At 48.9% G+C, this 26,123-nt stretch overlaps 1 protein-coding gene across 6 annotated transcripts in view; it reads left to right on the plus strand.

Annotated features, from left to right (window-relative positions):
* Positions 1-257: 257 nt before the first annotated feature.
* FAM184A (family with sequence similarity 184 member A) overlaps positions 258-26,123 on the plus strand; it is a 408,528-nt gene continuing 382,662 nt past the window's right edge. For 5 of the 6 annotated variants that reach the window (XM_033938486.1, XM_033938491.1, XM_033938492.1 and 2 more), the window contains exons 1-2: positions 258-458; positions 14,267-15,121. In XM_033938486.1, the coding sequence (XP_033794377.1) occupies positions 288-458; positions 14,267-15,121 (1,026 nt within the window). In that variant the 5' untranslated portion in view covers positions 258-287. The remainder of the gene's footprint in view (positions 459-14,266; positions 15,122-26,123) is intronic. The other variant, XM_033938487.1, reaches the window with a different exon arrangement.

Here is a 26,123-nt window from a genome sequence, read left to right on the forward strand (position 1 = left end):
ACTCTCTCCATCCTTCCCCGGGCTGTGGGGAAATATCTCCGTTTTCCTTTCGCGTTGTGCCAAGCGATGGCTGCAAGGGATGGAGAGGCTCCAAGACCCGAGGGAGAGCCCGCCGTTGCCCTGCTGTCCCTGACCCCCGTCGAACTGTGAGAAGGGGCTGGACGGTGACTCGCTGGCAGTAGCGGTCCCTGAGCAGCTCTCACCTCCGCTCCGCTCTAGCCTCGTGTCTTTCTGATTGTCTTCTCTCGGACAGCTCGTCTCAGGCCAGGAATCTTTTTGCTTTGAAGATGGCGACGGGGACGAGCTGGCAGCATTATTATAGCGGCTCTTGCAATTCTGGGGCCGCCAAATTCGGTTCCTCTGCTTCCCATACCATGGCTCACCTACCCGGCATGGGCATGGAGTACACTTCAGAGCTCCACCTGAAAATGAGCAAGAAGATAGCCCAGCTGACTAAGGTAGGCGAAGAACTACTGTGGGCAGCTTGCGTTTTTGTCCACTCTTCCACATTGATTTGGTTTTGTAGGCTTGCAGTCCTATTTGGCAAATCCCAGAAAGGACCTAACACAGTCGTGCAAACTCCATTGAATTCTGTTTAGAACGAGCTCTTAAGGATGTGATGTAGAGTTTTTTGATTGTACATTTCGTGTGCTTTGTATTAGCGAAAAAAAAATTATTACCGTCAGATCCCATCCACAGAAGCCTCGAATAGTTATGGTTTTATTCTGAACTATAAAAAGAGACAATATGATGTACAATTTTATAAACACAAATAATACAGAGCAAGGATAAACAAAACCCCTGTCTCCCCTCCCTTTCACAAGTATCCCCCTCCACTATTGTGAAAATTGAACAAACCAAATTATTATAGAATGCTACACAAAAATATCAAGCTAACAGAATACTTCAGTCACACATGGCAGGAATAGTGTTAGGGGAGAGCAACTAGGGCAACTGCCCCCTGGTCAGAGAGAGAGCCCTAAGCCAGCTGGAAGCTAAAGAAGCATTGCCTGGGCTTTGCGGTTCCCAGTTAAGTCTAATACCAGCTCTAGCAGGATACATATTTCAAATCTGAAATATTCTAATAAAAAAATATAAAATAAATTTATTTTTTTCTACCTTTTATTGTCTGGTAATTTTATTCTTCAAATCACATTGGTCTCAGGCTTTGGTTTTGGGTTCCTTCTGTCTTCATTGTGGCATGGCTGGCTCCTGAAGGTAAAATAGGTGCAAGAGGAGCTGAGGGAGGAGATGCCGAGTTTGACCCCGGTGCAATTTTTTACCTCAGGAGCAAGACTTTTGACCGCTCCCAAGGGGCGGTGAAAGGTCTTGTTCCCAGTCCCGCGAGGCGGTGAAAGGTCTTGTCCCCATTCCTTCGGTAAACCAGTTGCAAATTTCTCCATTCCTGTGGATTTACTGCAGTGACCACGGTTTACCATGGTAAACGGTCCCCGTGTCATTCTCTAGTTGGTATATAAAAAAGTCATGCTCCATGATGTAGCAACAATTGAACAACATTTAAAGATAAATATAAGAGTTGTATTTTATACCAGTGTTCTTCAACTTCCGGTCCGTGGACTGGTGCTGGTCTGCAGAATTTTTCTGCCGGTCTACAGCGCCGTGCATGTCCATCGGACCCAAGACAGTGTTCTTCAGCTACCGGTCCACAGTGCGATCAAAGCAGCGTCTTCGGGCCGGCTCCCTGAGTGCTGCAGTGCACAAAGCTGTGGGAAAAGGCTCCTACGCGCGTCCTGTGCCTGAACTGGAAGCCTTCTCTCTGACAGATGGGGCATGGGACATGTGCGAGGAGCCACTGCCCACAGCTTTGTGCAATGCAGCACTTAGGGAGCCAGCCCGAAGATACCGAGTTGATCACATTGTGGACCAGCCTGAAGATAACACTGGGGGGCAGGCCAAAAGGCAAGGCGCAGAATGGAGGGAGAGAGACAACGGTAGGGGGAATGATTTTATTTTTTATTTAGTGATTGATTTACATCTGTCTATTCAGGAAGAAATGCATTTGATTCTTTTCCTCTGGCATTGTACTGCTTGCAGAGTCTTGCATCTTAGGGTTTGTTTGTAAATATTAGTACTTTTAGTTTTTGGTCCTGCATTTGCATGGGGTTATCTGTTTTCTGGTAGGAATGAATGTTGAAAAGCATACAGTGTGCTTTGTGTATTTTAATTTTGTGGTTAACCATTATGTGTTGTTAATACGATTATACTAGTGTTTTAGCCGTTACATTAACAGGTGCTAGAGTAGATGTCTGTCTGTTTTTTGTTTTTTTAAAATTTGTCTCTCTCTCCTTGGATGCTGTCTGTCTGTCTGTCTTGTCATTCTTTCTGTCTGTGTCTCTCCCTGGCCTCCCTGTCTGTCTATCTTTATTTCTAACTCTATCCTCTTCCCTCAATCCTGCATGTGCCCTTTTTACTTTTTCCTCCCCACTTCCTTCCTGCGTCTGCTCCCCCTGTCCCCCACACTTCTATTCAGTGTCTGTCTCCCTCTCTCTACCCCTTCCATGTACTGTTCACCTGTCTTGCCCCTTCCATTCACTGCCCTCTCTTTTTCCATCCAGTGTCCGCCCTCTCTGTTCCATATGGCATCTCCTCCTTCCTTTCCCCCTCCCTTGATCTGGTATACCTTCCTCCTTCCCTCCATGCCCCTCTGCTCCCTTTCCTCCTTGAACTTCATCGGGCAGTAGCAGCAGCAGCATTCACAATTCATTGCTGTTGCCGGCTTCCGGTCTTCCTCTCTGGTGGGTCCTGTCTTCATGAAAACAGGAAGTAGGCAGGACTCGCCAGAGAGGAAGGTCTGAAGCCAGCAACAGCAGCGAATTGTAAACGCTGCTGCTGCCTGAAGCACCCGAGGCAGACCGCTTCTCTCCCCTCCCAGCCCAACCCCCGCTGATTCTCCTATCTCTCCCTCCCATGCGACCCTCCCAGCGAGATGACCTTAACAACAAACCTCCCTCCAGCGTTGGCAGCCGCAGCACGCTAAACAGGCTGCTTCGCGGCTTTCTCCTGCCGTTGAGTCCCTCTGTCATGTCACTGATGACATCATCAGTGACGCGGCAGAGGGTCTCATCGGCAGGAGAAAGCCACGAAGCAGCCTGTTTAGCATGCTGCAGCTGCCAATGCTGAAGGGAGGTTTGTGCTGGTATGTGCAGGAGAAGCGGTATGTCCCTCCCCCTCCAGTCCCTGTGCAGCACTTGGTGCGGCGCCTTCTCCCACAATCCCCGTCTGCATGCGGCTCATTCAACAGGTGTGGCTGTGAGTTCGGGCGTGCACTGTGAGTCAGCTACAGCGCTTGAGTGCTGGTGAGGCTCTTGAGAGGAGCTGCCGCTGCTATTAATAAATTCAACAGGTGCGGCTTCTGAGTTCGGGCGTGCAGTGTAAGAGTCGGCCACAGCACTCGAGTGTGGGTCCGTTGTAAGCGCGCATGCGCTCTCCTGCCTGCCATGGATCACGGAACACGCAGGTAGGAGTGCGCATGCGCGCTTAGCATTTTATTATAGTAGATTGTGTGTGTGTGTATATATATGAAAAATGAATGAAAAAAATGGTGTTACAATTAGTACTATTATTGGGGCAGAGATTGGGTGGAGAAGGGCACGACTTAGCCCTGTGTTCTTCAACACTGCGGACTGGTGCTGGTCCACAAAATAATTATTTTATGTTCGTCGGTCCATAGGTGTCAAAAGGTTGAGGAACACTGTTTTATACAAACTTGTGGTGTTGCTTTAAAACATCAGATCAATCCATGTATCCTAAAACTATTTTCATGTTGCTGTACGATGACCATTTCTACGGTATAACCAATGTCAAAAAATTCTACGGGGAGCGTAACTTCTCTACTTTTTTCCGGAAGCCTTATAGTCACGATTACTCCTGTATATTATGGTGTCATCTTTGTTTGACACAGAAGTGTTTGAACAATGTCGGTGTACAGCAGAGATGTCCTAAATGCAAGATGTGTTGTCGTTCTAAAGACTGTTTAGATACATATGCAGCTGGCACAGAAAAAAGAAGTGGAGTGTTTTATCTAAAACACTGACAGAAATGCGAGTCCTATGTGAACGAGAAACATAAATGTAAGGGTAGGGATGTGTAAGCTATGCCGTGAACACCTAAGCAGTGATGACATACACTTATGTCTTATGACCTCTATCGGCAAACTTGAAACATCTGAAAAGTATATTTTTTACGATTGTGAATGTATGCAGGAAACAGGGTGGCATATTCCTAATTACATATATGAGGAGGACTTGTACGAAACAAGAAAATGGGAATTCAAGGGTCTTGAGTATATTTCCGCCTTTACATAGATTTTTTGTGACAAAAAATTTAAAGACTATACCTTCATAGCACATAATTCCAAAGGCTATGACGGGTATTTTCTTCTTAGTCAGGTGGACACAGGCCTGCTGATGGACACAGGCCTGCTGGTTCAAGGTGGCAAGCTTTTACAAATCTCAGTTGAACCTTTAGCTGTTCGTTTCATATAGACTCTAAATTTCCTACCTATGAAACTTAGCAAACTTCCAAAGGCCTTAGGTTTTCCAGGCTGTAAGGGTTGTTTCCCGCATTTTTTTAATACTCAGGAAAATCAAGACTATGTGAGGCATATGTCGTATATTGGGCATTATGGCGTAGGAAACATGATGCCTGAAAAAAAAGAGGAATTTTTAAAATGGTACAAGGACAACCAGCACAATACGTTTGATTTGCAAAAAGAGCTGGCTTATTACTGTCAACAGGATGTGTTTATTTTGCAACAGGCATATGTTCTCTACCGAGCTGAAAACATGAAAATGACAGAGAAAAATGTGGTTATAGAACGAGAGGGTACTTCAGAAATTCTAACAAATTGCTTAGACCCTTTCCAATATATAACCCTAGCCTCTGTATGTATGGCCATGCTCAGATTTATGTTTTAGAACCCAAGACAGTGGCAGTCATCCCCCCCAGATAACTATCACAGACAGAAAAAGAGATATTCAGCCCCCTCTATTCAATGGTTGCTATATCAAGAGGCTGCACAAAATATACAGATCATGCATGCTGTGAACGGTGGTGAAAGAAAGGTGGGGTCTTATTTTCTTGACAGTTAAGCTGTTATTGACGAGGTAGAAACAGCTTTTGAATTTATTAGTTGTTTTTATTACGGCTGCCCAGAATCTTGTAGCAGCCATGACCTATGGCTTTCTTTATTTCAAAAAGCAGCTAAAGACAGCATACACTTCTCCCTCGTTATTGGCGGGGGATAGGGGCAGAGCCGGACCCCTAATGGTGAATATCCGGCTCTGACCCACCCCTGCCTCCCTTCCGCCTTCCCCTGGCATCCCGGCCTTACCTGGTGGTCTAGCTGGTTTTGGGGGCAGGAGCGATCTTCCTACGCTCCTTCCCCGTGCAGATAGCCATTAAGAAATGGCTGTGGGGAGTTCCCGTAGTCTCTCGAGAGAGACTACGGGAACTCCCCACAGCCATTTCCTAATGGCTATCTGCACGGGGCAGGAGCGTAGGAAGATTGCTCCTGCCCCGAAAACCAGCTAGACCACCAGGTAAAGCAATGATGCTGGGGGGAAGACAAAAATATGGGGGGTTTTTTCCCCTCCCCTCCCCCACCCAAAAAATCACGATTATGTGAAATTGCGAGTAGGGAAACCGCGAATGGGGAGGGGGGAAGTGTACCTGGAAAGCCTGGGCTTCAAGGTCGTAAGTCTGTGGTAGTGCTGCGCGATTCAGGAAAAAAAATTTTGATTTGATTCAGCCTATTGAATTGGTTTTACGATTCGATTCCATTTTCCTGCCCAATTGGGTGTTTTTTTTTTCTAACATCCTGGTAGGTTTATTTTATAGCCTCTTCACCCCCTTTGCCTTCTCCTAACCACACTGGCACTGTAGTGTAAAAAAAACAAAAAAGACTTTTCCTCTCTGTTAAATCCTAGCTCACGTTTGCGGTCTAACACCAGCTCTGGCAGGATACACGTTTCAAATCTGACATATTGTAATCACAAAACAGAAATTAAAAATTAGTTTTTCTACCTTTTGTCATTATTCAAACCTTTGGTCATTATTCAAATCTTATTGGTCCCAGGCTCTGGTTGTCTTCTGATAACTTGCTTGCCAGGGTCTCCTTCTTTCTTCTTTCTCCATGCTAACCATCCGTCTGCCATCTCTGTCCTCCCCTTCCGTTTCCCTTCCCAGGAGGTCTGGGATCTTTCTTTTTTTCGTCTCCCTCCTCAGATCCACCTTTTCTTAACTACATTTTCATCCAGCATCTCTCCTTCCTTCCCCACCACCCCAGAGTCCACCATCTCTCTTCATCTCTTCTATTTTTAGACCCATTATTTCTTCCCCCCCCCCAAAGTCCGGCATATGCACGTCTCTTTGATCCCCCCCTTCCCTCCCTCTGTGTACTTCTACACCAGGGCCTCCCTCCCCTGAAGGCCTACATGCCCTCCTTGAAGGCCTGCATTCCCCCCTTGAAGGTCTGCATCCGCTCTGAAGGCCTGCCTACCTGTCACCCCCCTTGAAGGCCTGTCCCCCCTTGAAGGCTTGTCCCCCCCCTTGAAGACCTGCATCTCACCCCTGAAGGCCTGCCCCACCCCCAACCCCGAAGGACTGCTCACCCCCCTGGGAAGGCCTGCGTGTTCCCCCAGACCTCCCACTGGCGTCCGGTTTCCCCCCTGACCTCCCTGCACCGTTTATCATAAAAAAGCAGCCTGCAGACAAGAGCGCGATGCTAGCGAGCTTTGCAAACTGCTTCGGAGCTGTTTCCTCTGCAGGCTGCGGTCCCGCCCCTTCTCTGACGTCAAAGGCAGGATCGCGGTGGAGCAAACAGCTCAGAAGCAGTTTGCAAAGATCGCTAGCATCGCAATCTTGTCTGCAGGCTGCTTCTTTAGGGTAAACGGTGCAGGGAGGCTGGGGGGGGGAACCGGACGCCAGGGGGGGAAAGCCAGACGCCAGCACTAACCGTCTGATCCTCCCCCCTCGCCTTCGTGAACCGATTCGAATCGGGCAGCACTAGTCTGGGAGAATGAGTAGAAGCGAATGGTAAAAGAAAATAATAGGGACTGTGCAGACTTCCTGGCTAGTGCTGCATTACCGCAACCCTTAGTCCCACGAGATGCCCTTTTTGAGGGTAGAACAAATGCTGTTTCTCAATACTACAAAGCAAAACCTGGGGAAAAAATACACTACTACGATTTTACCAGTCAATAAAACAAAGGAATATCCAACAGGCCATCCAAAAATCATTTATGACAAATTTGGTCCTCCCACAAATTACTTTGGCTTTATAAAAGCAAAAGTATACCCTCAGAGAAAGCTCTTTTTCCCGGTGTTACCCTAAGGGTGGGCAGTAAGCTTATGTTTCCTTTGTGTCGTACGTGCGCCGAGTATGGCAACAGGAAATGTGTGCCCACACAGATAAGGAGAGGGTGGGGACTTGGTGTACGGTGGAGATGAATGCCGCCATTGCAAAAGGGTATGTGGTTGTTGAAATCTGGCATTTCGAGCAAAAATCTGATAGTCTCTTTTCTGAATACATCAAAATGCACTTTTGTCAAAAATAAGATTCTTCTGAATATCCCCGGTGGTGCAATGATACAGAAAAACAAAACTTATACATATCTGATTTCTATAGAAAAGAAGGTGTACTTTTGCATGCAGACCAGATCTGGTAAACCCTGTTAAATGCCAAATAGCAAAACTTTTCTTAAATTCTCTATGGGGGAAATTTGGTCTAAGGACAAACATGCCTATCATTAGCATTGTCAGAGAGTTCGATGATCTCTTTAAATACCTGTTTTCTCACGAATTTGAGGTTTCATCGTGTGACTTTATTGATGATGAAAAGGCCTGCATTCTTGGAAGCATTCAAAAGACCGCACTACTTTGCCCGGTAACCAGCGATTAAGAGAAAAATAACCCAAAACCGCGGACTTTAGAAGGCACAAATATCACAGAATCTGTAACATGGTACAGACAATGCTCTTGTAGACTGTCTAGAAGTTTGTACAACTCTAAACGCGCATAGGCTGTTGTAAAACAGACGATGAAAACAATTGTGTGTTCGTTGTTTTTTCTTGTTTTTTAAAAAAAAAAAATTTCTTCCATCCATTCGACCGGGCAGGCCACGTGGCTGCATTCCCGCGGCTTCGATCTTGCAGCGGAGCTTTTCCGGCCTATGTCCCGGCCTATTACCAGTTTTAAAAAGTGTGTCAAGTTCCAGCGCGTGATTTCGCTGACGGACCTTCATCGATGCTGTCTTCGGTGTCTTGGGCCTCAACACCTTCCGAAATCGTGCCAGCCTTGTTCAACACTGACAGCTCGTGCTTTCAAGCGCCGTTGTTTCTTGTGGGAGACGTTGTTCACTGGGGAGTCATCGATGGAGCCTTCCTCATCGAAGGGTCCTTCACCAGCTGCTTCGCCTGAGGCTCCGCAGGCCTCCACGTCTTCTGCTCCGAGCCTCATCAAACCTGCCTCGTTTGTCCCGGCTCAACCTTTGGCGCATGCTGCGGTGCCTTCCTCTGTCTCCTCAGGTCAGGTAACACAGCAGCCCATTCCTCCAGTGGTGCTTAAAGTGCCCAAGGCTTCTAAGACCAAGCACTCTCACACTGCCTCGAGGGAGCGCGTAGCCCATGCAGGTGGTCCCATTGCTGATGCGGATCCATCCTTGCCGGCTTCGTTCCAGACCTTACTTGAGAAGCAATTCATTGAGCTCTTTGCCACCATGGGGCCGAAGCTTCTCTCTCAAATCCAGCCTGTGCAAGCGGAGGTCTCCCACGGGGTCGAGCCGCCTCCGGTGCATCAGCAGTATGCACACTCTCTACAGGGAGCAGAGTCTCTGCGAGTGTCTGGTCTGGCATCAATGCATGCATCGCAAGGAGCAGAGTCTTTGCCCATGCCTCCATTCTAACCCATTCACTCGATGCAAGGAGTAAAGTCTTTGCAAGTGCCTCCGTTGGAATCGATCCCCTCGATGCAAGGGCTCGAGCCTTTGCGAGTGCCTTGAGGTGCTTCCAGCCAACCACCTCTGCTTCGATCCACCGCTTCGAGCCCCCAGCCAACCACCTCTGCTTCGATCCACCGCTTCGAGCCCCATCCACTCTCTGGGGGCCTCAGTGAGGACTCACTCGCCTCGTCCATCGAGGCCTGCTTCCAGGCATAACTCGCACCATCGCTCGAGTCATTCTTTGAGGCATTCATCCAGGCATGCCTCGCCTCATCGGAAGCAGCCTTTCCTGCAGTATTCGCTGGCTACTTCACCTCCTCCTGTGCCGGAGCTCGAGGACACGATGGGTTCTTTTTCCCCATCAAGATACCCATCCTCATTGGATCAAGAGGCCTCGACGTCCTCGAGTCCTTCTCGAGGCCCTGCTTTGGCTGACCAGCTGTCTTTCTCCTCCTTTCTTCGACAGATGGCTGCTGATTTGGACATTCAGCTGGACATGGGGTCAAGATTTTCGAAGGAGTATCTGGAGACGATGCATCTCCCTCAACCACTGCTGAATCCCTCAAGCTTCCTCTTCAGAAGCTACTGGATCAGATCTTTGTTCGCTGTCTCGAGACACCCTATTCCATCTCAGCTGTCCTAGGGAAGTTGGATGCCAGATACCGCACGGTTCACCATAAGGGGTTTGATGGTGCCCAACTCTCCCATCAATCCCTCTTGGTGGAGTCTTCACTGAAGCGGTTTCACCCCTCCCAGGTCTATGCCACTGTCCACCTGGCAGGGAGGGCAAGACGATGGACAGGTTTGGCAGGCGCATTTACCAGAACTCAATGATGACATCCAGAGTTCTTAATTATAACTTTCATTTCATAACCCATTTTGAGTTTTTCCTGTCTGTCCTTCACAGGTTCATGCCCTAATGAGCCTAAGGTAGGTACCAATGATATCCACGATAATTCAGGGAGCGTTCTGAATAATAATTTAAGAGCCACACTAACTCATAAGGGAACCTATCCACAGACATGGAGGGCTATGTATGTAAATGCACACAGCTTGGGCAATAAAATTCTAGAATTGGAGACCGAAATAACAAATACCGATCTTGATGTGATAGCCATATCCGAAACATGGTTCACGGACTCACATGGGTGGGATATGGTCATACCGGGCTACAACGTACTTCGTTGCGACAGGGAAGGTAAATCGGGAGGAGGTGTAGCGCTATACACCAGGGAAAGCATCAGAACTACCAGAATCACAGATGTAAGATACACAGGGGAATCGCTCTGGGTGAACTTGGCCAGAGGGAATGAAAAATGCCTATACCTTGGTGTGATATACAGACCTCCCAGGCAACAGGAAAACAAAGACATGGAATTAATCGAGGACATAGAGAACATCACACTACGCGGGGACACAGTATTGCTAGGAGACTTCAACATGCCCGATGCAGATTGGAACACATTTTCCGCGACTACAGGTAGCAGTAAAAGAATATTAACCTCCATAAAGGGCGCACATCTCAAGCAAATGGTACTGGAACCCACCAGGGACCAGGCGATACTGGACCTGGTACTCACCAACGGGGATAGCGTCTCTGACGTCTCAGTAGGTGATACACTGGCCTCCAGTGACCATAATATGGTATGGCTCAACCTCAAGAAAGGTTTCTCTAAGTCAAACACAGCAACAAGGGTTCTCAACTTTAGAGGCACAGACTTCAACCGCTTGGGAGATTTTGTCCATCAGGAGCTGTATAAACAAACAAAATCTGACGATTTAGAGGATATGTGGTCGTCTCTGAAGTCCATCCTACATGCAGCAACAAACCGATACATAAGAACAGTAAGTAAAAGCAGGAGAACCAAAAGACCCCAATGGTTCACTAGAGAAATTTCAGACCTAGTTAAAAAGAAAAAGCAAGCATTTATCACCTACAAACATTTAGGAAACCAGGGGGCGAAAAAGGACTATCTAGACAGAGCTAAATCTGTAAAAAAAGAAGTCAGAGGCCAAACTCCGTATGGAAGAAGAGCTAGCAGGGAATATTAAGAAAGGGGATAAATCTTTCTTTAGCTATATTAGTGACAGGAAAAGAAACAAAGATGGGATAGAACGGCTGAAGCAACCGGACGGTAACTTTGCGGAATCAGATTCTGTCAAGGCAGAACTACTAAACGAATACTTCTGTTCAGTCTTCACCTGTGAAGCGCCAGGAGCTGGTCCACAGCTTCAGACGGGAGATAACCAGAAAGACCCATTTCAGGATTTCGAGTTTACGCCCAGTAGCGTCTACAACGAACTATCAAGACTCAAAGTAAACAAGGCCATGGGACCGGACAACCTACACCCCAGGGTGCTCAGGGAATTAAGTGAAGTCCTGGCAGAACCATTGTCTGTGCTTTTCAATCTTTCTCTACGCACAGGAAGAGTCCCCTTGGACTGGAAAACAGCTAATGTAATCCCACTCCAGAAAAAGGGCTGCAGGACAGAGACAGCAAACTCCAGACAAGTGAGTCTCACATCTGTAGTGTGTAAACTCATGGAAACTCTGATCAAACGGAATCTTGACACAATCCTAGACGAGGAAAACCTATGTGACCCCCACCAACACGGGTTCACCCAGGGTAGATCATGCCAATCTAATCTGATTGGCTTTTTTGACTGGGTTACTAGACAACTGGATGCCGGAGAATCACTGGATGTGGTATATTTGGATTTCAGTAAGGCATGTGGTATATTTGGATTTCAGTAAGGCACACCGAAGGCTATTGAACAAATTGAAAACGATGGGATTGGGAGACACTCTAACTACATGGGTTGGGGACTGGCTGAGCGGTAGACTTCAGAGGGTGATGGTGAACGGTACCCCATCCAAGGCATCGGACGTGATCAGTGGGGTGCCGCAGGGCTCAGTCCTGGGCCCAATTTTATTCAATTTATTCATAAGAGATATGATGCAAGGACTTAAAGGAAGGGTAGCATTGTTCGCTGACGACGCCAAACTTTGCAACATAGTAGGCAAAAGCGTATTACCTGACAATATGACACATGATCTACTGCTGCTGGAAAGATGGTCAAATACTTGGCAGCTAGGCTTCAATGCTAAAAAATGCAAGATAATGCACCTGGGCAAGAGAAATCCGCGTAGAACTTATGTACTGAATGGTGAAACATTGGTTAAGACCACGGCAGAACGCGATCTAGGGGTGATTATCAGTGAGGACATGAAGGCTGCCAATCAAGTGGAGAAGGCTTCCTCCAGGGCAAGACAGATGATGGGTTGTATCCGCAGAGGTTTTGTCAGCAGGAGACCTGAAGTAATGATGCCGTTATACAGATCCATGGTGAGGCCTCACTTGGAGTACTGTGTTCAGTTCTGGAGACCACACTACCGTAAAGACATACTAAGAATCGAGTCGGTTCAACGAATGGCGACAAGGATGGTCTGGGGGCTCAAGGATCTCACGTATGAAGAAAGACTAAAAAAATTGCGGCTGTATTCACTTGAGGAAAGAAGGGAACGGGGAGACATGATCGAAACGTATAAGTACATCACGGGACGTATCGAGTCGGAAGATGATCTCTTCTGTCTCATGGGACCCTCGACCACCAGAGGGCATCCGCTGAAAGTCAGGGGAGGGAAATTTCAGAGCGACTCCAGGAAATACTTCTTCACCGAAAGAGTGGTGGATCATTGGAATAAACTCCCACTGTAGGTGATTGAGGCCAGCAGCGTGACGGATTTTAAGAGGAAATGGGATATTCACGTGGGATCTCTAGGGGAATGAACTCGGGGGGGGGGGGGGGGCGGATAATTGGAATGGTCAGACTTGGTGGGCTATAGCCCTTTTCTGCCGTCATTTTCTATGTTTCTACTTGGATTCTCGAGCGCAGTTTGAGTACCAGGAGGTTCTGGCTTCGTTGTCCCAGCTCTGCTTACAGATGATGCAGTCCTCCTACGATACCTCTGAGTTATCTGCTCAGGCTACTGCTTGCTCGGTGGCCATGTGACGTCTGCCGTGGCTCAGGACCATCGACATGGACCCCAATCTACAGGACAGGCTAGCCAATGTCCCATGTGCTGGTACCGACCTCTTCGATGAATCCATTGAGGCAGCGACCAAGCGGCTTTCGGACCACGAGAAGTCCTTTCAATCCATTCTTTGTCTGCTCCATCTCGTCCATCCCCCCTGCCTTTGATCTATCAGCGGCATTTCCCGCCCAAACAGTCTCCTGCCATCTGTCAGCCTGTTAAGAGGCAACATCCACAGAAGCAGCAGCAAAAGCCTCAGCCGTCTGCTGTCCCCAAGGCTCCTCAGCCTTTTTGACTGTCTCATAGAGAGCATAACGTCCGTCGTTCTGCCCTTCCCGGTTTTTCCCCCGATAGGAGGTCGTCTCCATCATTTTTACCATCGATGGACGACTATTACCACCGACCTCTGGGTCCTTTCCATCATACGGGAGGGATACTCTGCAATTCCATCAGGTTCCTCCGGAACATTCTCCAAGAGAGTATCCTTCCAACTTGACCCAGACCGCCCTTCTTGCGCGGTGCGGGCGACTCAAAACTTCTAGTTTCTTCAAGCAAGTCTGCTTGTGAGGCGTCTGCATTGGGGCTCCGTCGGATGACGTCACCCATACGTGAGGATAGCTGCCTGCTGTCCCTGGATAACACCTGTTACGGTAGTAACTGTGCTTTTTCCTACCTTTGTTGTCTGGTGATTTCATGAGTCTCTGGTTGCACTTTCTTCTTCTTTCAGCCTCCTGTATGCTTCCTCTCCTCCAGACCTCATTCTCTCCCCCAACTTTTTCTTTCTTTCTCCCTGCCTCCCTTTCTTTCTCTCTCTCTCTCTTTCACCATGCCCCATATACGAACACAGACTGTGCAAGTCTGCCTAGTACTGGCCTTAGTTCTTCAATGTATACCATTATTTTCTGATTCGAGATCCCACGCTTTTTTGAACTCTGTTACCGTTTTCCTAGTTAACTTTTTAACAATGAAATGTCCATTTCAAAATCTCTGCTGCTCAGAGCTTTGGGTACTTAGTTGAAATTTGTTGAACTTAGGGGGTACTTGACTTGAAGAAGTACTGTGCTGAAACGTACTTCAGTAAATCTAGCCTTTTGTCTTTATAAGATATATCCTGAATTGGTGCTAATCATGAAGCGCAAAGAATAGACGATATATCATAGTTCTGCATTTTTACTTAAAGTTAGTAATAAATGTGTGATAAATGTAAATTCATTGATTATTTAAGAAGAATTGCTTTTGCACTAAAGCTGTGTGTTTTTTCTGATTTGCAGGTGATATATACTTTGAACACCAGGAATGATGAACATGAGTCTGGTATTCTGGCCCTTAAGGATGCCCATGAGGAGGAAATCCAGCAGATTATCACAGAAACAAGAGAGAAGATCATTCAGTACAAGAGTAAGGTTATAGAGGAACTAGATCTTAAGAAGAAGATACAGGTTCTGGAGGAGTCATTAGAAGAACACACTAAGGTGAAACATCAAGCTTTGATGGAGTTTGAAGCATACAAGCGTCGAGTAGAGGATATGCAGCTATATTCTGAGGCCCAGCATGTCCAGAGGATAGTGACTATGTCTAGGGAAGTAGAAGAGATGAGGAAAAAATTTGAAGAGCGTCTGCAGAGTTTTATGCAACTACAGGTGCAGTGTGAGAAAGATAAACACATAACTCTCGAAGAGTTGAAAACTGCTCATGCAGTAGAGATGCAAGCGGTTCTGAAAACTCACCAGAATCAGAAAGTAACTTTAACTCATGATAAACAAACACATGAGGAAGTACACCAAATGGAAATGGAAGAGTTGCACAACAGAATAGAAGAACTACATCTAGAAAAGACAAAATTAATTGAGGACTATGAAAGCAAGCTTGGCAAAGCTAAAGTATTTTATGATCAGGAACTTGAAGCTTTGAAAAGATCACAGCTCTTCACAGCAGAGAGCCTGCATTCTTACAAACAAAAGGAAGCTGAGATGAAGAAGGACTTTCAAAATCAAGAGGCACTTCTACAAAAGAACCTGGGGAATCTTAAATCTGAATTTCAGGTTGTACAGGGGGAAGCAGAAACTCTGAGGGAAAAGTGTCAAAAGCTTCAAGAAAATCTAACTACTGCAGAAAACAAAGTGCAGGTAAGGAAGATAGTATGATAGATTTAAAAAGAAACTTTTGTATAATTAAGTAATTGTCATTTATTTTTTTGGCTGTGTATAAATAAATCTAGGTCTTTACACCATTGTACATGTTTTTCACATTGAACTGTCTTTAAAAATGGGGGAAGTGTGCTGAGCATGGCTCATGGAATCTTTTCCAGCAACTTTGTGACTTACAGGAGAAAGGGTAGGGAGTTGCATTGTTAATTAACTTTCCTCTAACGCTTCACCTATCCATATGGAGAACTGTAGGGCTTAATTCTAGGAGTTGAGGCAGCAGCAGCAGGTTGTGAGTAACCACGGTGATTGGCACATATTTTGAATGGAATGGCCTAATGGTTAGATCAGTGGGCTGATTTAATAATTAATTCCTTTCATTATTCCCAATAAAATGGCCAGTCACCTGTATTTGAGAAGCCTTTCTGATGTCCCATTATTTTGGAGGATGCAGAAATGCTTCTCAAAGCTTTGACTATTAGCTACACTCTTGTGTGGAATTCTTTGATCTCCTCTGAGATAGAATTAAGAACTGAGGGATATTTTTAAGAACTGAGGGGCATTTATGTAGCCTGTCCACATAGTTATTTCAGCCAAACAGTTCTACTTAGTTCCACTAGGTGAGGCTTTGACTTGGTTCTTCAGTAACTTGCCCAAGTGGTACAGGACCCCATTTCCCTGTCGTCCTTGCCCATACCCCTGCTTAGTTATATCCCCCATGGATTCCCCTGCAACGTCCAGGCTCTAAAAATAAGAATGCAATTCCTAGTGCAATAGGTGTGTCATTCTGGATGGACGGGTTATATCCCAGTGCCCATGAGGCATGCAGAAGGAATCTACTCTGGTTTTTGAATCCCTCCTACTTCACTGAGGGTTCTGTACATGTGCCATAAGGAGTGTTTCTGATCTGCACTGCTTATTTCTTTATTTTTTTTTGGCATTTTTGTGTGTTTATCTTCTCTTTTGGTGCTGAGAGCTCTCTTGGTCAAGGGTCTGCTTTACCTGTATGGAGGAGAAGCAGGCTGAGGACTGTAGCTGACAGGCCACCCCTTTTGGTACCTGTTAGCCAGCCTGCAGAAATATTTTTGGAGTTTGGAGCTGTTCCCCTGGTAGCATTGTTTGCCTACTGCATTGCAGGAGCCCAAGAGAAGTAAGCTGGAGTCTTCTACAAGAGACTCGGAGCTGCCTACTATGGCATTTTCTTCAGAATTTTAATTTTATGTGGAGAGCCTTTCAGGACAACTGACTTCCAAGAAGAAGTCTGGCAGCAAGGGCTCCCAGGGTGCATCTACCTCTCTGGCTTTAAATAGAGCAAACTTGGAATACTTTAAATAAAGCAAAGTCTAAGTCTTTTTCTTCAAGGAGATCTACTAAACAAACTCATTCATATCGGAGACATTCTCCTGGTTCTAAGCTGCCACTGGAAGAGCAAAAAATGTGCTCGAGGCCTTGAACTGATTTGGTGGAACTTGTTCATAACTATGCCCAATTCTTCTAGATCCATCGGGGCTTGCCTTCACTATACCATCAAAGTTGGTCTCTCAGATCAACTGACCTATGCCTTTTCACAGTCCTTACGGAAGGTTTCACTTTTTTTTAATGCATAACCGCATAAAAAACTTCAGTTGGTCACAAAACGCATTCCATCTCAAGTTTCTTGATTTCCGGCAGTATTTCTACTTCATATTCCTAAGAGCTCTGCTACGCAAACTTGCATTAGTAGGAAATCCACCATGGGTGTAGAGCAGCGGTCTCAAACACGCGGCCCGCGGGCCACATGTGGCTCTCCAAGTTTTATTTGCGGCCCGCGGTCTGGACTGGATCATTCCCTTCCTTTTGGAGCAGCAACGGGTCTGGCCGGTTCGTTCCGTTCAAAGCCGCGGGTTGGCGGCTCCTTGCGCTATTCACTCCTGCATCGGAAGCCTCTCTGACATCACAACATCAGAGAGGCTTCAGACGCAGGCGTGGATCTCGCAAGGAGCCGTCACCCGCGGCTTTGAATGGAATGAGCCGTTCAGACACGCTGCTGCTCCAGTGGCGTACCAAGGGGGGGGGGGGGGGGGCGGTCCGCACAGCTGGTCACCCTCCACTGTTCTTCCTAGAGTGCGGCTCGCGGCTCATCTAGAGCAGGGGTGTCCAACTGCTTCCCTTCCCTTCTCACCGCTGCCATCGGGGAACAGGCCGACATCATGCTCTTTGATCTCCCTGCTTCTCTCGCCGCCCGACCTCAATTCTGACGTTGAGAGGACGTTCTGGCTAGCCAATCGCTGCCTGGCTGCCCGGAACGTCCTTTCCGACGTTAGAATTGACGTTGGGCGGCGAGAGTTGGTCGGCCCCGTGAAGATCTCGGCCTGTTCCCAATGGCGGTAGCAGCAGCAGCCTATTCCCCGGCGTCGGTGGCATGGGGGAGGGCAGGAAGGAAGAAGGAAAGAAGGGAGGGGGGACAGGGAGCCATAAGGAAGAAAGAAAGAAGGGGGGGATAGGGAGCCAGAAACAAAGCAAAAAATGGGACACGGAATCAGAGAAAGACAGACATAGAGAAAGAAAGAAAAAGTGGGGGGAGGGAATGAGGTCTGGAGGAGAGGAAGCATACAGGAGGCTGAAAGAAGGTAAGAAATATTGAATGCACAGTCAGAAGAATAAAGTGCAACCAGAGACTGATGAAATTACCAAACAAAGGTAGGAAAATGATTTTATTTTCAATTTAGTAATTGAAATGTGCCACTTTTGAGAAAGAAAAGATATTAAACTTTAAATGTGAGTGCTGCAGAAAAAATAGAGTACTTGGAGGGCCGCAGAAAAAATAGTTAATGTCTTATTAAAGAAATAACAATTTTGCATAAGGTAAAACTGTTAAAGGAAAGTTTTATAAACTATAAAGAGACTAGTATTTTAGCCCGTTATATTAACGGGTGCTAGAATATATGTCTGTCTGTCTGTTTTTATTTCCGTGTCTCTCTCTCTGTCCTGCTGTCTTTCTTTCTGTCTGTCTCTGTCCCTGGCCCCCTTTGTCTGTCTGTCTTTCTGTGTCTCTCGCTGTCCCTGTGTCTTTCTTCTTTTATTTCTGTCTCCCTTCCTCCCGCTGGCGGTAGAATATATGTCTGTGTTTCTTTCTGTTTCTCTCCATACTCTCATTCATCTTGTCATCTCCCTTTTGACCTCATACAAATGGCTCACCACTTTCAGAATACCGCTCCCTCTCTCCACCGGTCAGTCTATATCTCCCTGTCCCTTTCTCTTCATCCCCTAGCATCTTCTTATCCCAGCTCTCTGCCCTCCCATGGATTCTTTTTTCCTCCATTTTCTGTTGTTCTTCTTCCTTCCCCCCTTGATGCTGAACAATAAGATGGAGGGAAAAAAAAGAGATGCTGCATCTCTCTCCCCTTTCCACCCCCAGTCCTAACATTTCTCCCTCCCTTCCATCCCTAGGTCCAACTTCCCTCCCTCAGGTCCACCACCTCTCCCCAGTAGTCCTCCCTTCAAGTATCTCTTTCCCCAGATCCAGCTTCTCTCCCTTCAGACCATTACCTACCATCTCTCTCTCTCCTCTGTTCCTGGCCCCATAAGCTGTCCCCCAAGCCCAGTCTGGCACTTCTTTTAATACTCTTCCCCCTTTGCACTTTATAAAAATTAAAAAAAAGTTAATCCAGGGAATTTCCTAGGCCCAACATGTTCTCCCTCTTCTCTCCATTCCATTCCGATATTGCCTTCACCTTCTGTGTCGCTGAAAAATCCGCTGGCCTCAGCTGTGATTCAGGAACGTTGTCCATGGCTCCCCTTCCTGCTTTCAATCTGCCGCGGTTCTCCCCCCTCCCCCCCCCCCCCAGTTTCTGAATCGCAGCCGAGGGTGGTGGATTTTTCAGCAAAACAGAAGGCGAGGGCGACATCAGACCGGTCCCTTTCTCCCTATCTCCTTCCCTACTTCCCTGTGCAGCAACCGCAGCATTCCCTCTCCCTCCATTAACCGCGAGAGGAGCCTGCACACGGACCTAACAGGCCGAGCCTCCAGCAGTCTAACTTCCCGGCGGCTCCTCTAACGATCGCCACCTTCTCCGACGCAGGAGCGGCTCATGAGAGGAACTGCTGCAGCGTCTGTGAAGTTGAAAAAAACTTCGGCTCGTTTCCGTGCTCGGCCGCGGCGGGCTACAGGTGCCGTGGTCTGCAGTCGCTGACATCCGTTTTGACTTTTTTTTTTTTTTTTAGTTGAAAGACGCGGCGGTGGCTCCTCTCATGATCCCCACCTGCGTCGGAAGTCCGATGCAGGCGGGGATCGTGAAAGTAGCCACCGCCGCGTCTTTCAAAGAACCGTAAGCCGCGCATGCGCACTTCCTATGTGTCGCTACAGCTCACAGAAAAGCGGCGCACACTTAGGAACTGCGCATGCGCGGCTTACCATTTTATTATATTAGATTAACCTCATGCAAAATTGTCATTTCTTTAATAAGACATTAACTATTTTTATCCCAGGACAAGCAGGCAGGTATTCTCACTAGTGGGTGATGTCATCCGACAGAGCCCCGATATGGACATCTTGCAAGCATGTCTTGCTTGAAGAAACTCAGAAGTTTTGAGATGCCCGCACCGCGCATGCGCCAGTGCCTTCCCGCCCGATGGTCCGGGCGTGTCTCCTCAGTTCATTTTCTTCCGCGGAGCTGAGAAGTCTATCTTCAATTTCGCGCCCATTGAATCTTGTTTTTTGCCTTCTGTTTTGCCGCGGGTTGAGTTCTTTTGGCTCTCCTGTGCATTATTCTTTCTTTGTTTTCATTAAAAAAAAAAAAAAAAAAAATTTTTTTCTTCCGACATCGGGTCGGCCGCGTGGCTGAGGCCCCGCGCCTTCGACCTTGCGGCGGAACTTTTCCGGCCTATGTCCCGGCCGATTACCGGTTTTAAAAAGTGTAACAAGTGCCAACGCGCGATTTCGCTCACGGACCCTCATCGACGCTTCTTACAGTGTCTGGGACCGGATCACTTCCCGAAATTGTGCCGGCCTTGCTCCACTTTGACGGCGAGAGCGTTTAAGCGCCGCTGTCTGCTGTGGGAGTCCATGTTCAAGATGGAAGCTTCGTTGGATCCTTCAGCTTTGACATCGACTGGTGCTTCGACTCCATCGAAGCCCGCTGCCTCCCCGGCTGCTTCGGGCCTCCTGAAACCGGCATCGTTCACGCCGGTTTCGGCCTCGTCTTCAGCGCAGGTGCCTTCCTCCGTCTCCTCGGAGCAGGTATCGACCCCTACAGTTCCACCGGTGGTGCTTAAAGTGCCGAAGGCTGGCAAGCAGAAGCATGCGACACCGAAAGAGCGCTGAGACCGTGCGGAAGGGCCCCCTTTTGGTGCGGATCCCTTCGTTGAAGTCCCTTCTGGAGGCTCAGTTTGTGGAACTCATGCACACCATGGGACCCCGGCTGATTGCCTTGATCCAGGGTGACCTCCCGGTTCCGGTTCTGAGGGGCGGACCGCCCCCTCCTCCTCCGCCGTGCCGCACGACCTTGTTGCTCGGCGAGGAGGTGCGGCGCGCGGTGTCCGGGTCCTCGAGGAGGTCCTCGGTTAGTGCTGTGCCTCCTTTGGAACCGATTCCCTCGAGGAAGGCCTCCCTTAGTGATATGCCCCCCTTAGAGCCTATCCCCTCGAGGAAAGCCTCGTTTAGCGATTTGCCTCCATTGGAACCTGTTACCCCGCCCCATGACTCAGTGTGGCGTCCGCCTTCGAGGCCTCCCAGTCCTGGGCATAGCAGGAAGCAGGACAAGTTCTTCCGAACCCCCTATCAAGCTTGGGCGTCGTCGGGGGAGGCATCGACTCTTCCGCCTCTGCGATCGACGACATCGAGTCCGATCTGCTCCTTGGAGGCGTCTGCCCAGGTTTCTCACAGACGGGCTCGATCCCCTTCCAGGCATCGTGAGGGGCATCGTTCCAGACACTCTTCGAGGCATTCCTCTCGACACTCGACCGTCTCGCCTCAGAAGAAATTGCCTCGGATGGGGTATGCTGCTTCGGCTGGGTCTCCTCCTCCGGGTCCGGAGTTCGAGGACCCCGAGGTTTTCTACTCGCCCTGTTGCTCACAGGCCTCTATGGAGCTCGAAGCCTCGTCTTCTTCCAGTCCTTCTTGTAAACCGGCGACGGCGGACCAACTGTCTTTTTCCTCATTCCTCAGACAGATGGCGGATGACATGGACATTACCCTCGATGCTGGGTCTCGATACTCCAAGGAGTACCTCGATACCATGCACTTGCCTCGTCCTCCGGCCGAGTCCTTGCGCCTTCCTCTGCACAAGCTCCTCGACCAGACCTTCATGAGGTGCTTCGAGTCTCCTTATTCTATCCCTGCGGTCCCTGGAAAATTGGATGCTCGGTACCGCACGGTGCATCATAAGGGCTTCGAGGGTCCTCAGCTTTCTCACCAGTCCCTCCTGGTCGAATCCTCGCTCAAGCGGTCTCATCCTGGCCAGGTCTATGCTTCGGTGCCTCCGGGCCGCGAGGGCAGAACCATGGATAAGTTTGGTCGACGCATCTATCAGAATTCTATGATGACGTCCCGAGTCCTGAATTACAATTTCCACTTTGCAGCCTACTTGGAATTTTTTCCGCCTGTGCTTCGGAAATTCACACCATACATCGAGACCCAGGCTCGGTTTGAGTTTGAGGAAGTGGTTGCTTCGCTGTCCCAACTTCGACTTCAGTTGATGCAATCTGCCTATGATGCGTTCGAGCTCTCTGCCCGAGCGGCGGCCTGCTCGGTAGCGATGCGTAGGTTGGCCTGGTTGCGGACCATTGACATGGACCCCAATCTTCAGGATCGCCTGGCGAACGTCCCGTGTGCTGGGGCGGATCTTTTTGACGAATCCATCGAGACTGTCACGAAGAAATTGCCTGATCATGAAAAGTCCTTCCAGTCTATTCTTAGGCCGAAGCCTAAGCCTCAACAGTCTCGACCCTCTCGTCCACCATTGATTTATCAGCTGCGTTATCAACCGAGGCAAACTCCACCTGCGAGGCAACCGGCGAAGCGACAGCCTCCTCAGAAGGGTCAGCCGAAGTCTCAGTCGCCTGCTGTCCCTAAGGCCACTCAACCTTTTTGACTGTTTCGTCGAGGGCATAACCAACCTCGTTCTGCCTCCCTCTGTTTTTCCCATCGGAGGGCGCCTCCATCATTTTTATCATCGCTGGGAGGCCATTACATCCGACCTCTGGGTCCTTACTATCGTCAGGGAAGGATACTCTCTTCATTTCCATCGGGTCCCTCCGGACCACCCTCCAAGAGAGTATCCTTCCAACTTGACTCAGACCGCCCTTCTTCTTCAGGAAGCTCAGGCTTTGCTCCGGCTTCGTGCCGTAGAGCCGGTCCCGACGGACCAATTGAACCAGGGGTTTTACTCCCGGTACTTCCTTGTTCCGAAGAGGACGGGCGACCTGCGACCCATTTTGGACCTCAGGGTCCTCAACAAATTCCTAGTCAAAGAGAGGTTTCGCATGCTGACATTTGCTTCTCTCTACCCCCTCCTCGAGCAGAACGACTGGTTATGCTCTCTGGATCTCAAGGAGGCCTACACTCACATTCCTATTCATCCGGCCTCTCGCAAGTTCCTAAGATTTCGGGTGGGACGTCTCCATCTACAGTATCGAGTGCTTCCATTCGGCCTGTCTTCGTCCCCCAGAGTCTTCACGAAGTGTCTGGTGGTGGTGGCCGCAGCACTCCAGAACCAAGGTCTTCAGGTATTTCCCTACCTCGACGACTGGCTGATCAAGGCTCCCTCGGCCTCATGGTTCATCTCGGCGACCCTTTCCACGATTCTGTTCCTGAAGAGTTTGGGATTCGAGATCAACTTTCCCAAATCTCATCTACAACCTACCCAGTCTCTCCCCTTCATCGGGGCGGTCCTGGATACCATTCGCCTCAGAGCGTTCCTTCCTCCTCAGCGCATGGATGCTCTTCTTCATCTCTGCCAGTCTGTGTCTTCTCGCCAGTCCATCTCAGCGAGACACATGATGGTCCTCCTGGGCCACATGGCCTCTACAGTTCATGTGATGCCGTTTGCCAGGCTCAATCTCAGAGCCCCTCAGTGGACCCTGGCATCCCAATGGACTCAGGTGTCGGATCCGTTGTCTCGACACATCATCGTCACTCCTGCTCTTCAGCAGTCTCTACTTTTGTGGATGACCTCTTCGAATCTATCCAGAGGTTTGCTGTTTCACACTCCTCCCCACCAGAAGGTTCTCACGACCGATTCCTCGACCTATGCCTGGGGAGCTCATCTGGATGGTCTTCGCACTCAGGGATTTTGGACCAGTGCGGACCGACTCCATCAAATCAATCTTCTGGAGCTCAGAGCCATCTTCAATGCTCATCAAGCTTTTCAACATCTGCTTCACGACATGGTGGTCCTCATTCGCACCGACAATCAGGTCGCCATGTATTATGTCAACAAGCAGGGGGGCACGGGCTCGGCCTCCCTCTGCCAGGAAGCTCTCAGAGTCTGGGATTGGGCGGTTCGCCACAACGTCTTCCTCAAAGCTGTCTACATTCAGGGGAAGGACAATGTCTTGGCGGACAACCTGAGTCGTCTTCTCCAGTCTCACAAATGGACGCTCCATTCCAAGACCCTTCATCAGATCTTCGCTCAGTGGGGGATGCCTCAGATAGACCTCTTTGCGGCTCCCCCCAATTTCAAGCTGCCTAAATTTTGCTCCAGGATCTACGATCCTCATCGCCTCGAGGCAGATGCTTTTCTCCTGGATTGGGGGAATCGCTTTCTGTATGCGTTTCCTCCGTTTCCTCTCATTCAAAGGACTCTGGTCAAGCTGAAGTCCGACCGTGCCACCATGATTCTGATAGCTCCTCGGTGGCCCAGACAACTTTGGTTCTCCCTTCTCCTTCAACTCAGCAGCAGGGAACCGTGCCTACTTCAAGTGTTTCCTTCACTGCTTACTCAGCATCAGGGGTCTCTGCTTCATCCCAACCTGCAGTCTCTCCACCTGACAGCTTGGTTCCTCTCAACGTAACTCCTCACCAGTTTTCCCAGGCGGTGAGGGATGTCTTGGAGGCTTCCCGGAAGCCTACTACTCGTCAATGCTACTCCCAGAAATGGACTAGATTTTCTTCCTGGTGTGTTTCCAATTCCAAGGAGCCTCAGCGAGCCTCCCTATCCTCTGTATTGGACTATCTTCTACACCTGTCTCAGTCTGGTCTCAAGTCTACTTCTATACGAGTCCACCTGAGTGCTATTGCGGCTTTCCATCAGCCTCTACAAGGGAAACCTCTCTCTTCTCATCCTGTGGTTTCCAGATTTATGAAAGGACTTTTTCATGTCAATCCTCCTCTCAAACCGCCTCCAGTGGTTTGGGATCTCAATATTGTCCTTTCTCAGCTTATGAAACCTCCTTTTGAACCTCTCAACAAGGCTCCACTGAAGTTTCTCACTTGGAAAGTGGTTTTTCTAGTGGCCCTCACGTCTACTCGCAGGGTCAGTGAGCTTCAGGCCTTAGTAGCGGACCCGCCTTTCACAGTCTTCCATCACGACAAGGTAGTCCTCCGCACTCATCCGAAATTCCTGCCTAAAGTGGTCTCTGAATTTCATCTCAACCAATCCATTGTGCTTCCAGTGTTTTTTCCAAAGCCTCATTCTCATCCTGGAGAATCAGCTCTTCACACTCTGGACTGTAAACGTGCTTTGGCTTTCTACTTGGATCGCACCAAACCGCACAGAACTGCTCCTCAACTTTTCGTCTCCTTTGATCCAAACAAGTTGGGACGACCGGTATCGAAGCGCACCATCTCCAACTGGATGGCGGCTTGTATCTCTTTCTGCTATGCCCAGGCTGGATTACCCCTTCCCTGTAAGGTCACAGCCCTGGATTACCCCTTCCCTGTAAGGTCAGAGCAATGGCAGCCTCTGTAGCCTTCCTCAGATCGACACCGATTGAGGAGATTTGTAAGGCTGCCACTTGGTCCTCGGTTCATACATTCACCTCTCATTATTGTCTGGATACTTTCTCCAGAAGGGATGGACAGTTTGGCCAAACTGTTACAAAATTTGTTCTCCTAAGTTGCCAACTCTCCCACCATCCCATTGAGGTTAGCTTGGAGGTCACCCACTAGTGAGAATACCTGCCTGCTTGTCCTGGGATAAAGCAATGTTACTTACCGTAACAGTTGTTATCCAGGGACAGCAGGCAGCTATTCTCACGTCCCACCCACCTCCCCTGGGTTGGCTTCTCTGCTAGCTACCTGAACTGAGGAGACACGCCCGGACCATCGGGCGGGAAGGCACTGGCGCATGCGCGGTGCGGACATCTCAAAACTTCTGAGTTTCTTCAAGCAAGACATGCTTGCAAGATGTCAGTATCGGGGCTCTGTCGGATGACATCACCCACTAGTGAGAATAGCTGCCTGCTGTCCCTGGATAACAACTGTTACGGTAAGTAACATTGCTTTTTCTGCAGCCCTCCAAGTACCTACAAATCTAAAATGTGGCCCCGCAAAGGGTTTGAGTTTGAGACCACTGGTGTAGAGCCTATAAGGTGTGGTTTTTTTTCCTATTACCAGGACTCTATTCCATTAAGAGGGGAATCTAACATGGGTGTAGAGTAGAGAGCTGCACGGGAACGGGGACGACGGGAATCCCGCGGGCATCCCGCAGGTTCCCCCTTTGGGTCACGGGGATCCCGTGGGGACGCCCCCTAGGGTCGCGGGAATCCCATGGGGACAGGGTCGCGGGGATCCCGTGGGGCCGCCTCCGAGGGTCGGGGGTTTCCTGCGGGGCTGGATGTACTAAGTCACGCGACTTTTCTCCCTACCTGCTCTGCTTGCAGCACAGAGCCAAACAGAAGTCTTCCCGACATCAGCGCTGACGTCGGGAAGACTTCCGTTCGGCTCTGTGCTGCAGGCAGGGTAGGTAAGGAGGAGTAGCCTCGCGGCTCGAGTGGCTACCAAGGGAGGGGGCTGTCCGCCCCGCCCCGGGTACAGCACAGCCGGCTAGGTCCCCTTACTTTTGTG

Source organism: Geotrypetes seraphini, chromosome 3, assembly GCF_902459505.1.
Source record: "Geotrypetes seraphini chromosome 3, aGeoSer1.1, whole genome shotgun sequence".
In the NCBI taxonomy this organism is placed as follows: Eukaryota; Metazoa; Chordata; class Amphibia; order Gymnophiona; family Dermophiidae; genus Geotrypetes; species Geotrypetes seraphini.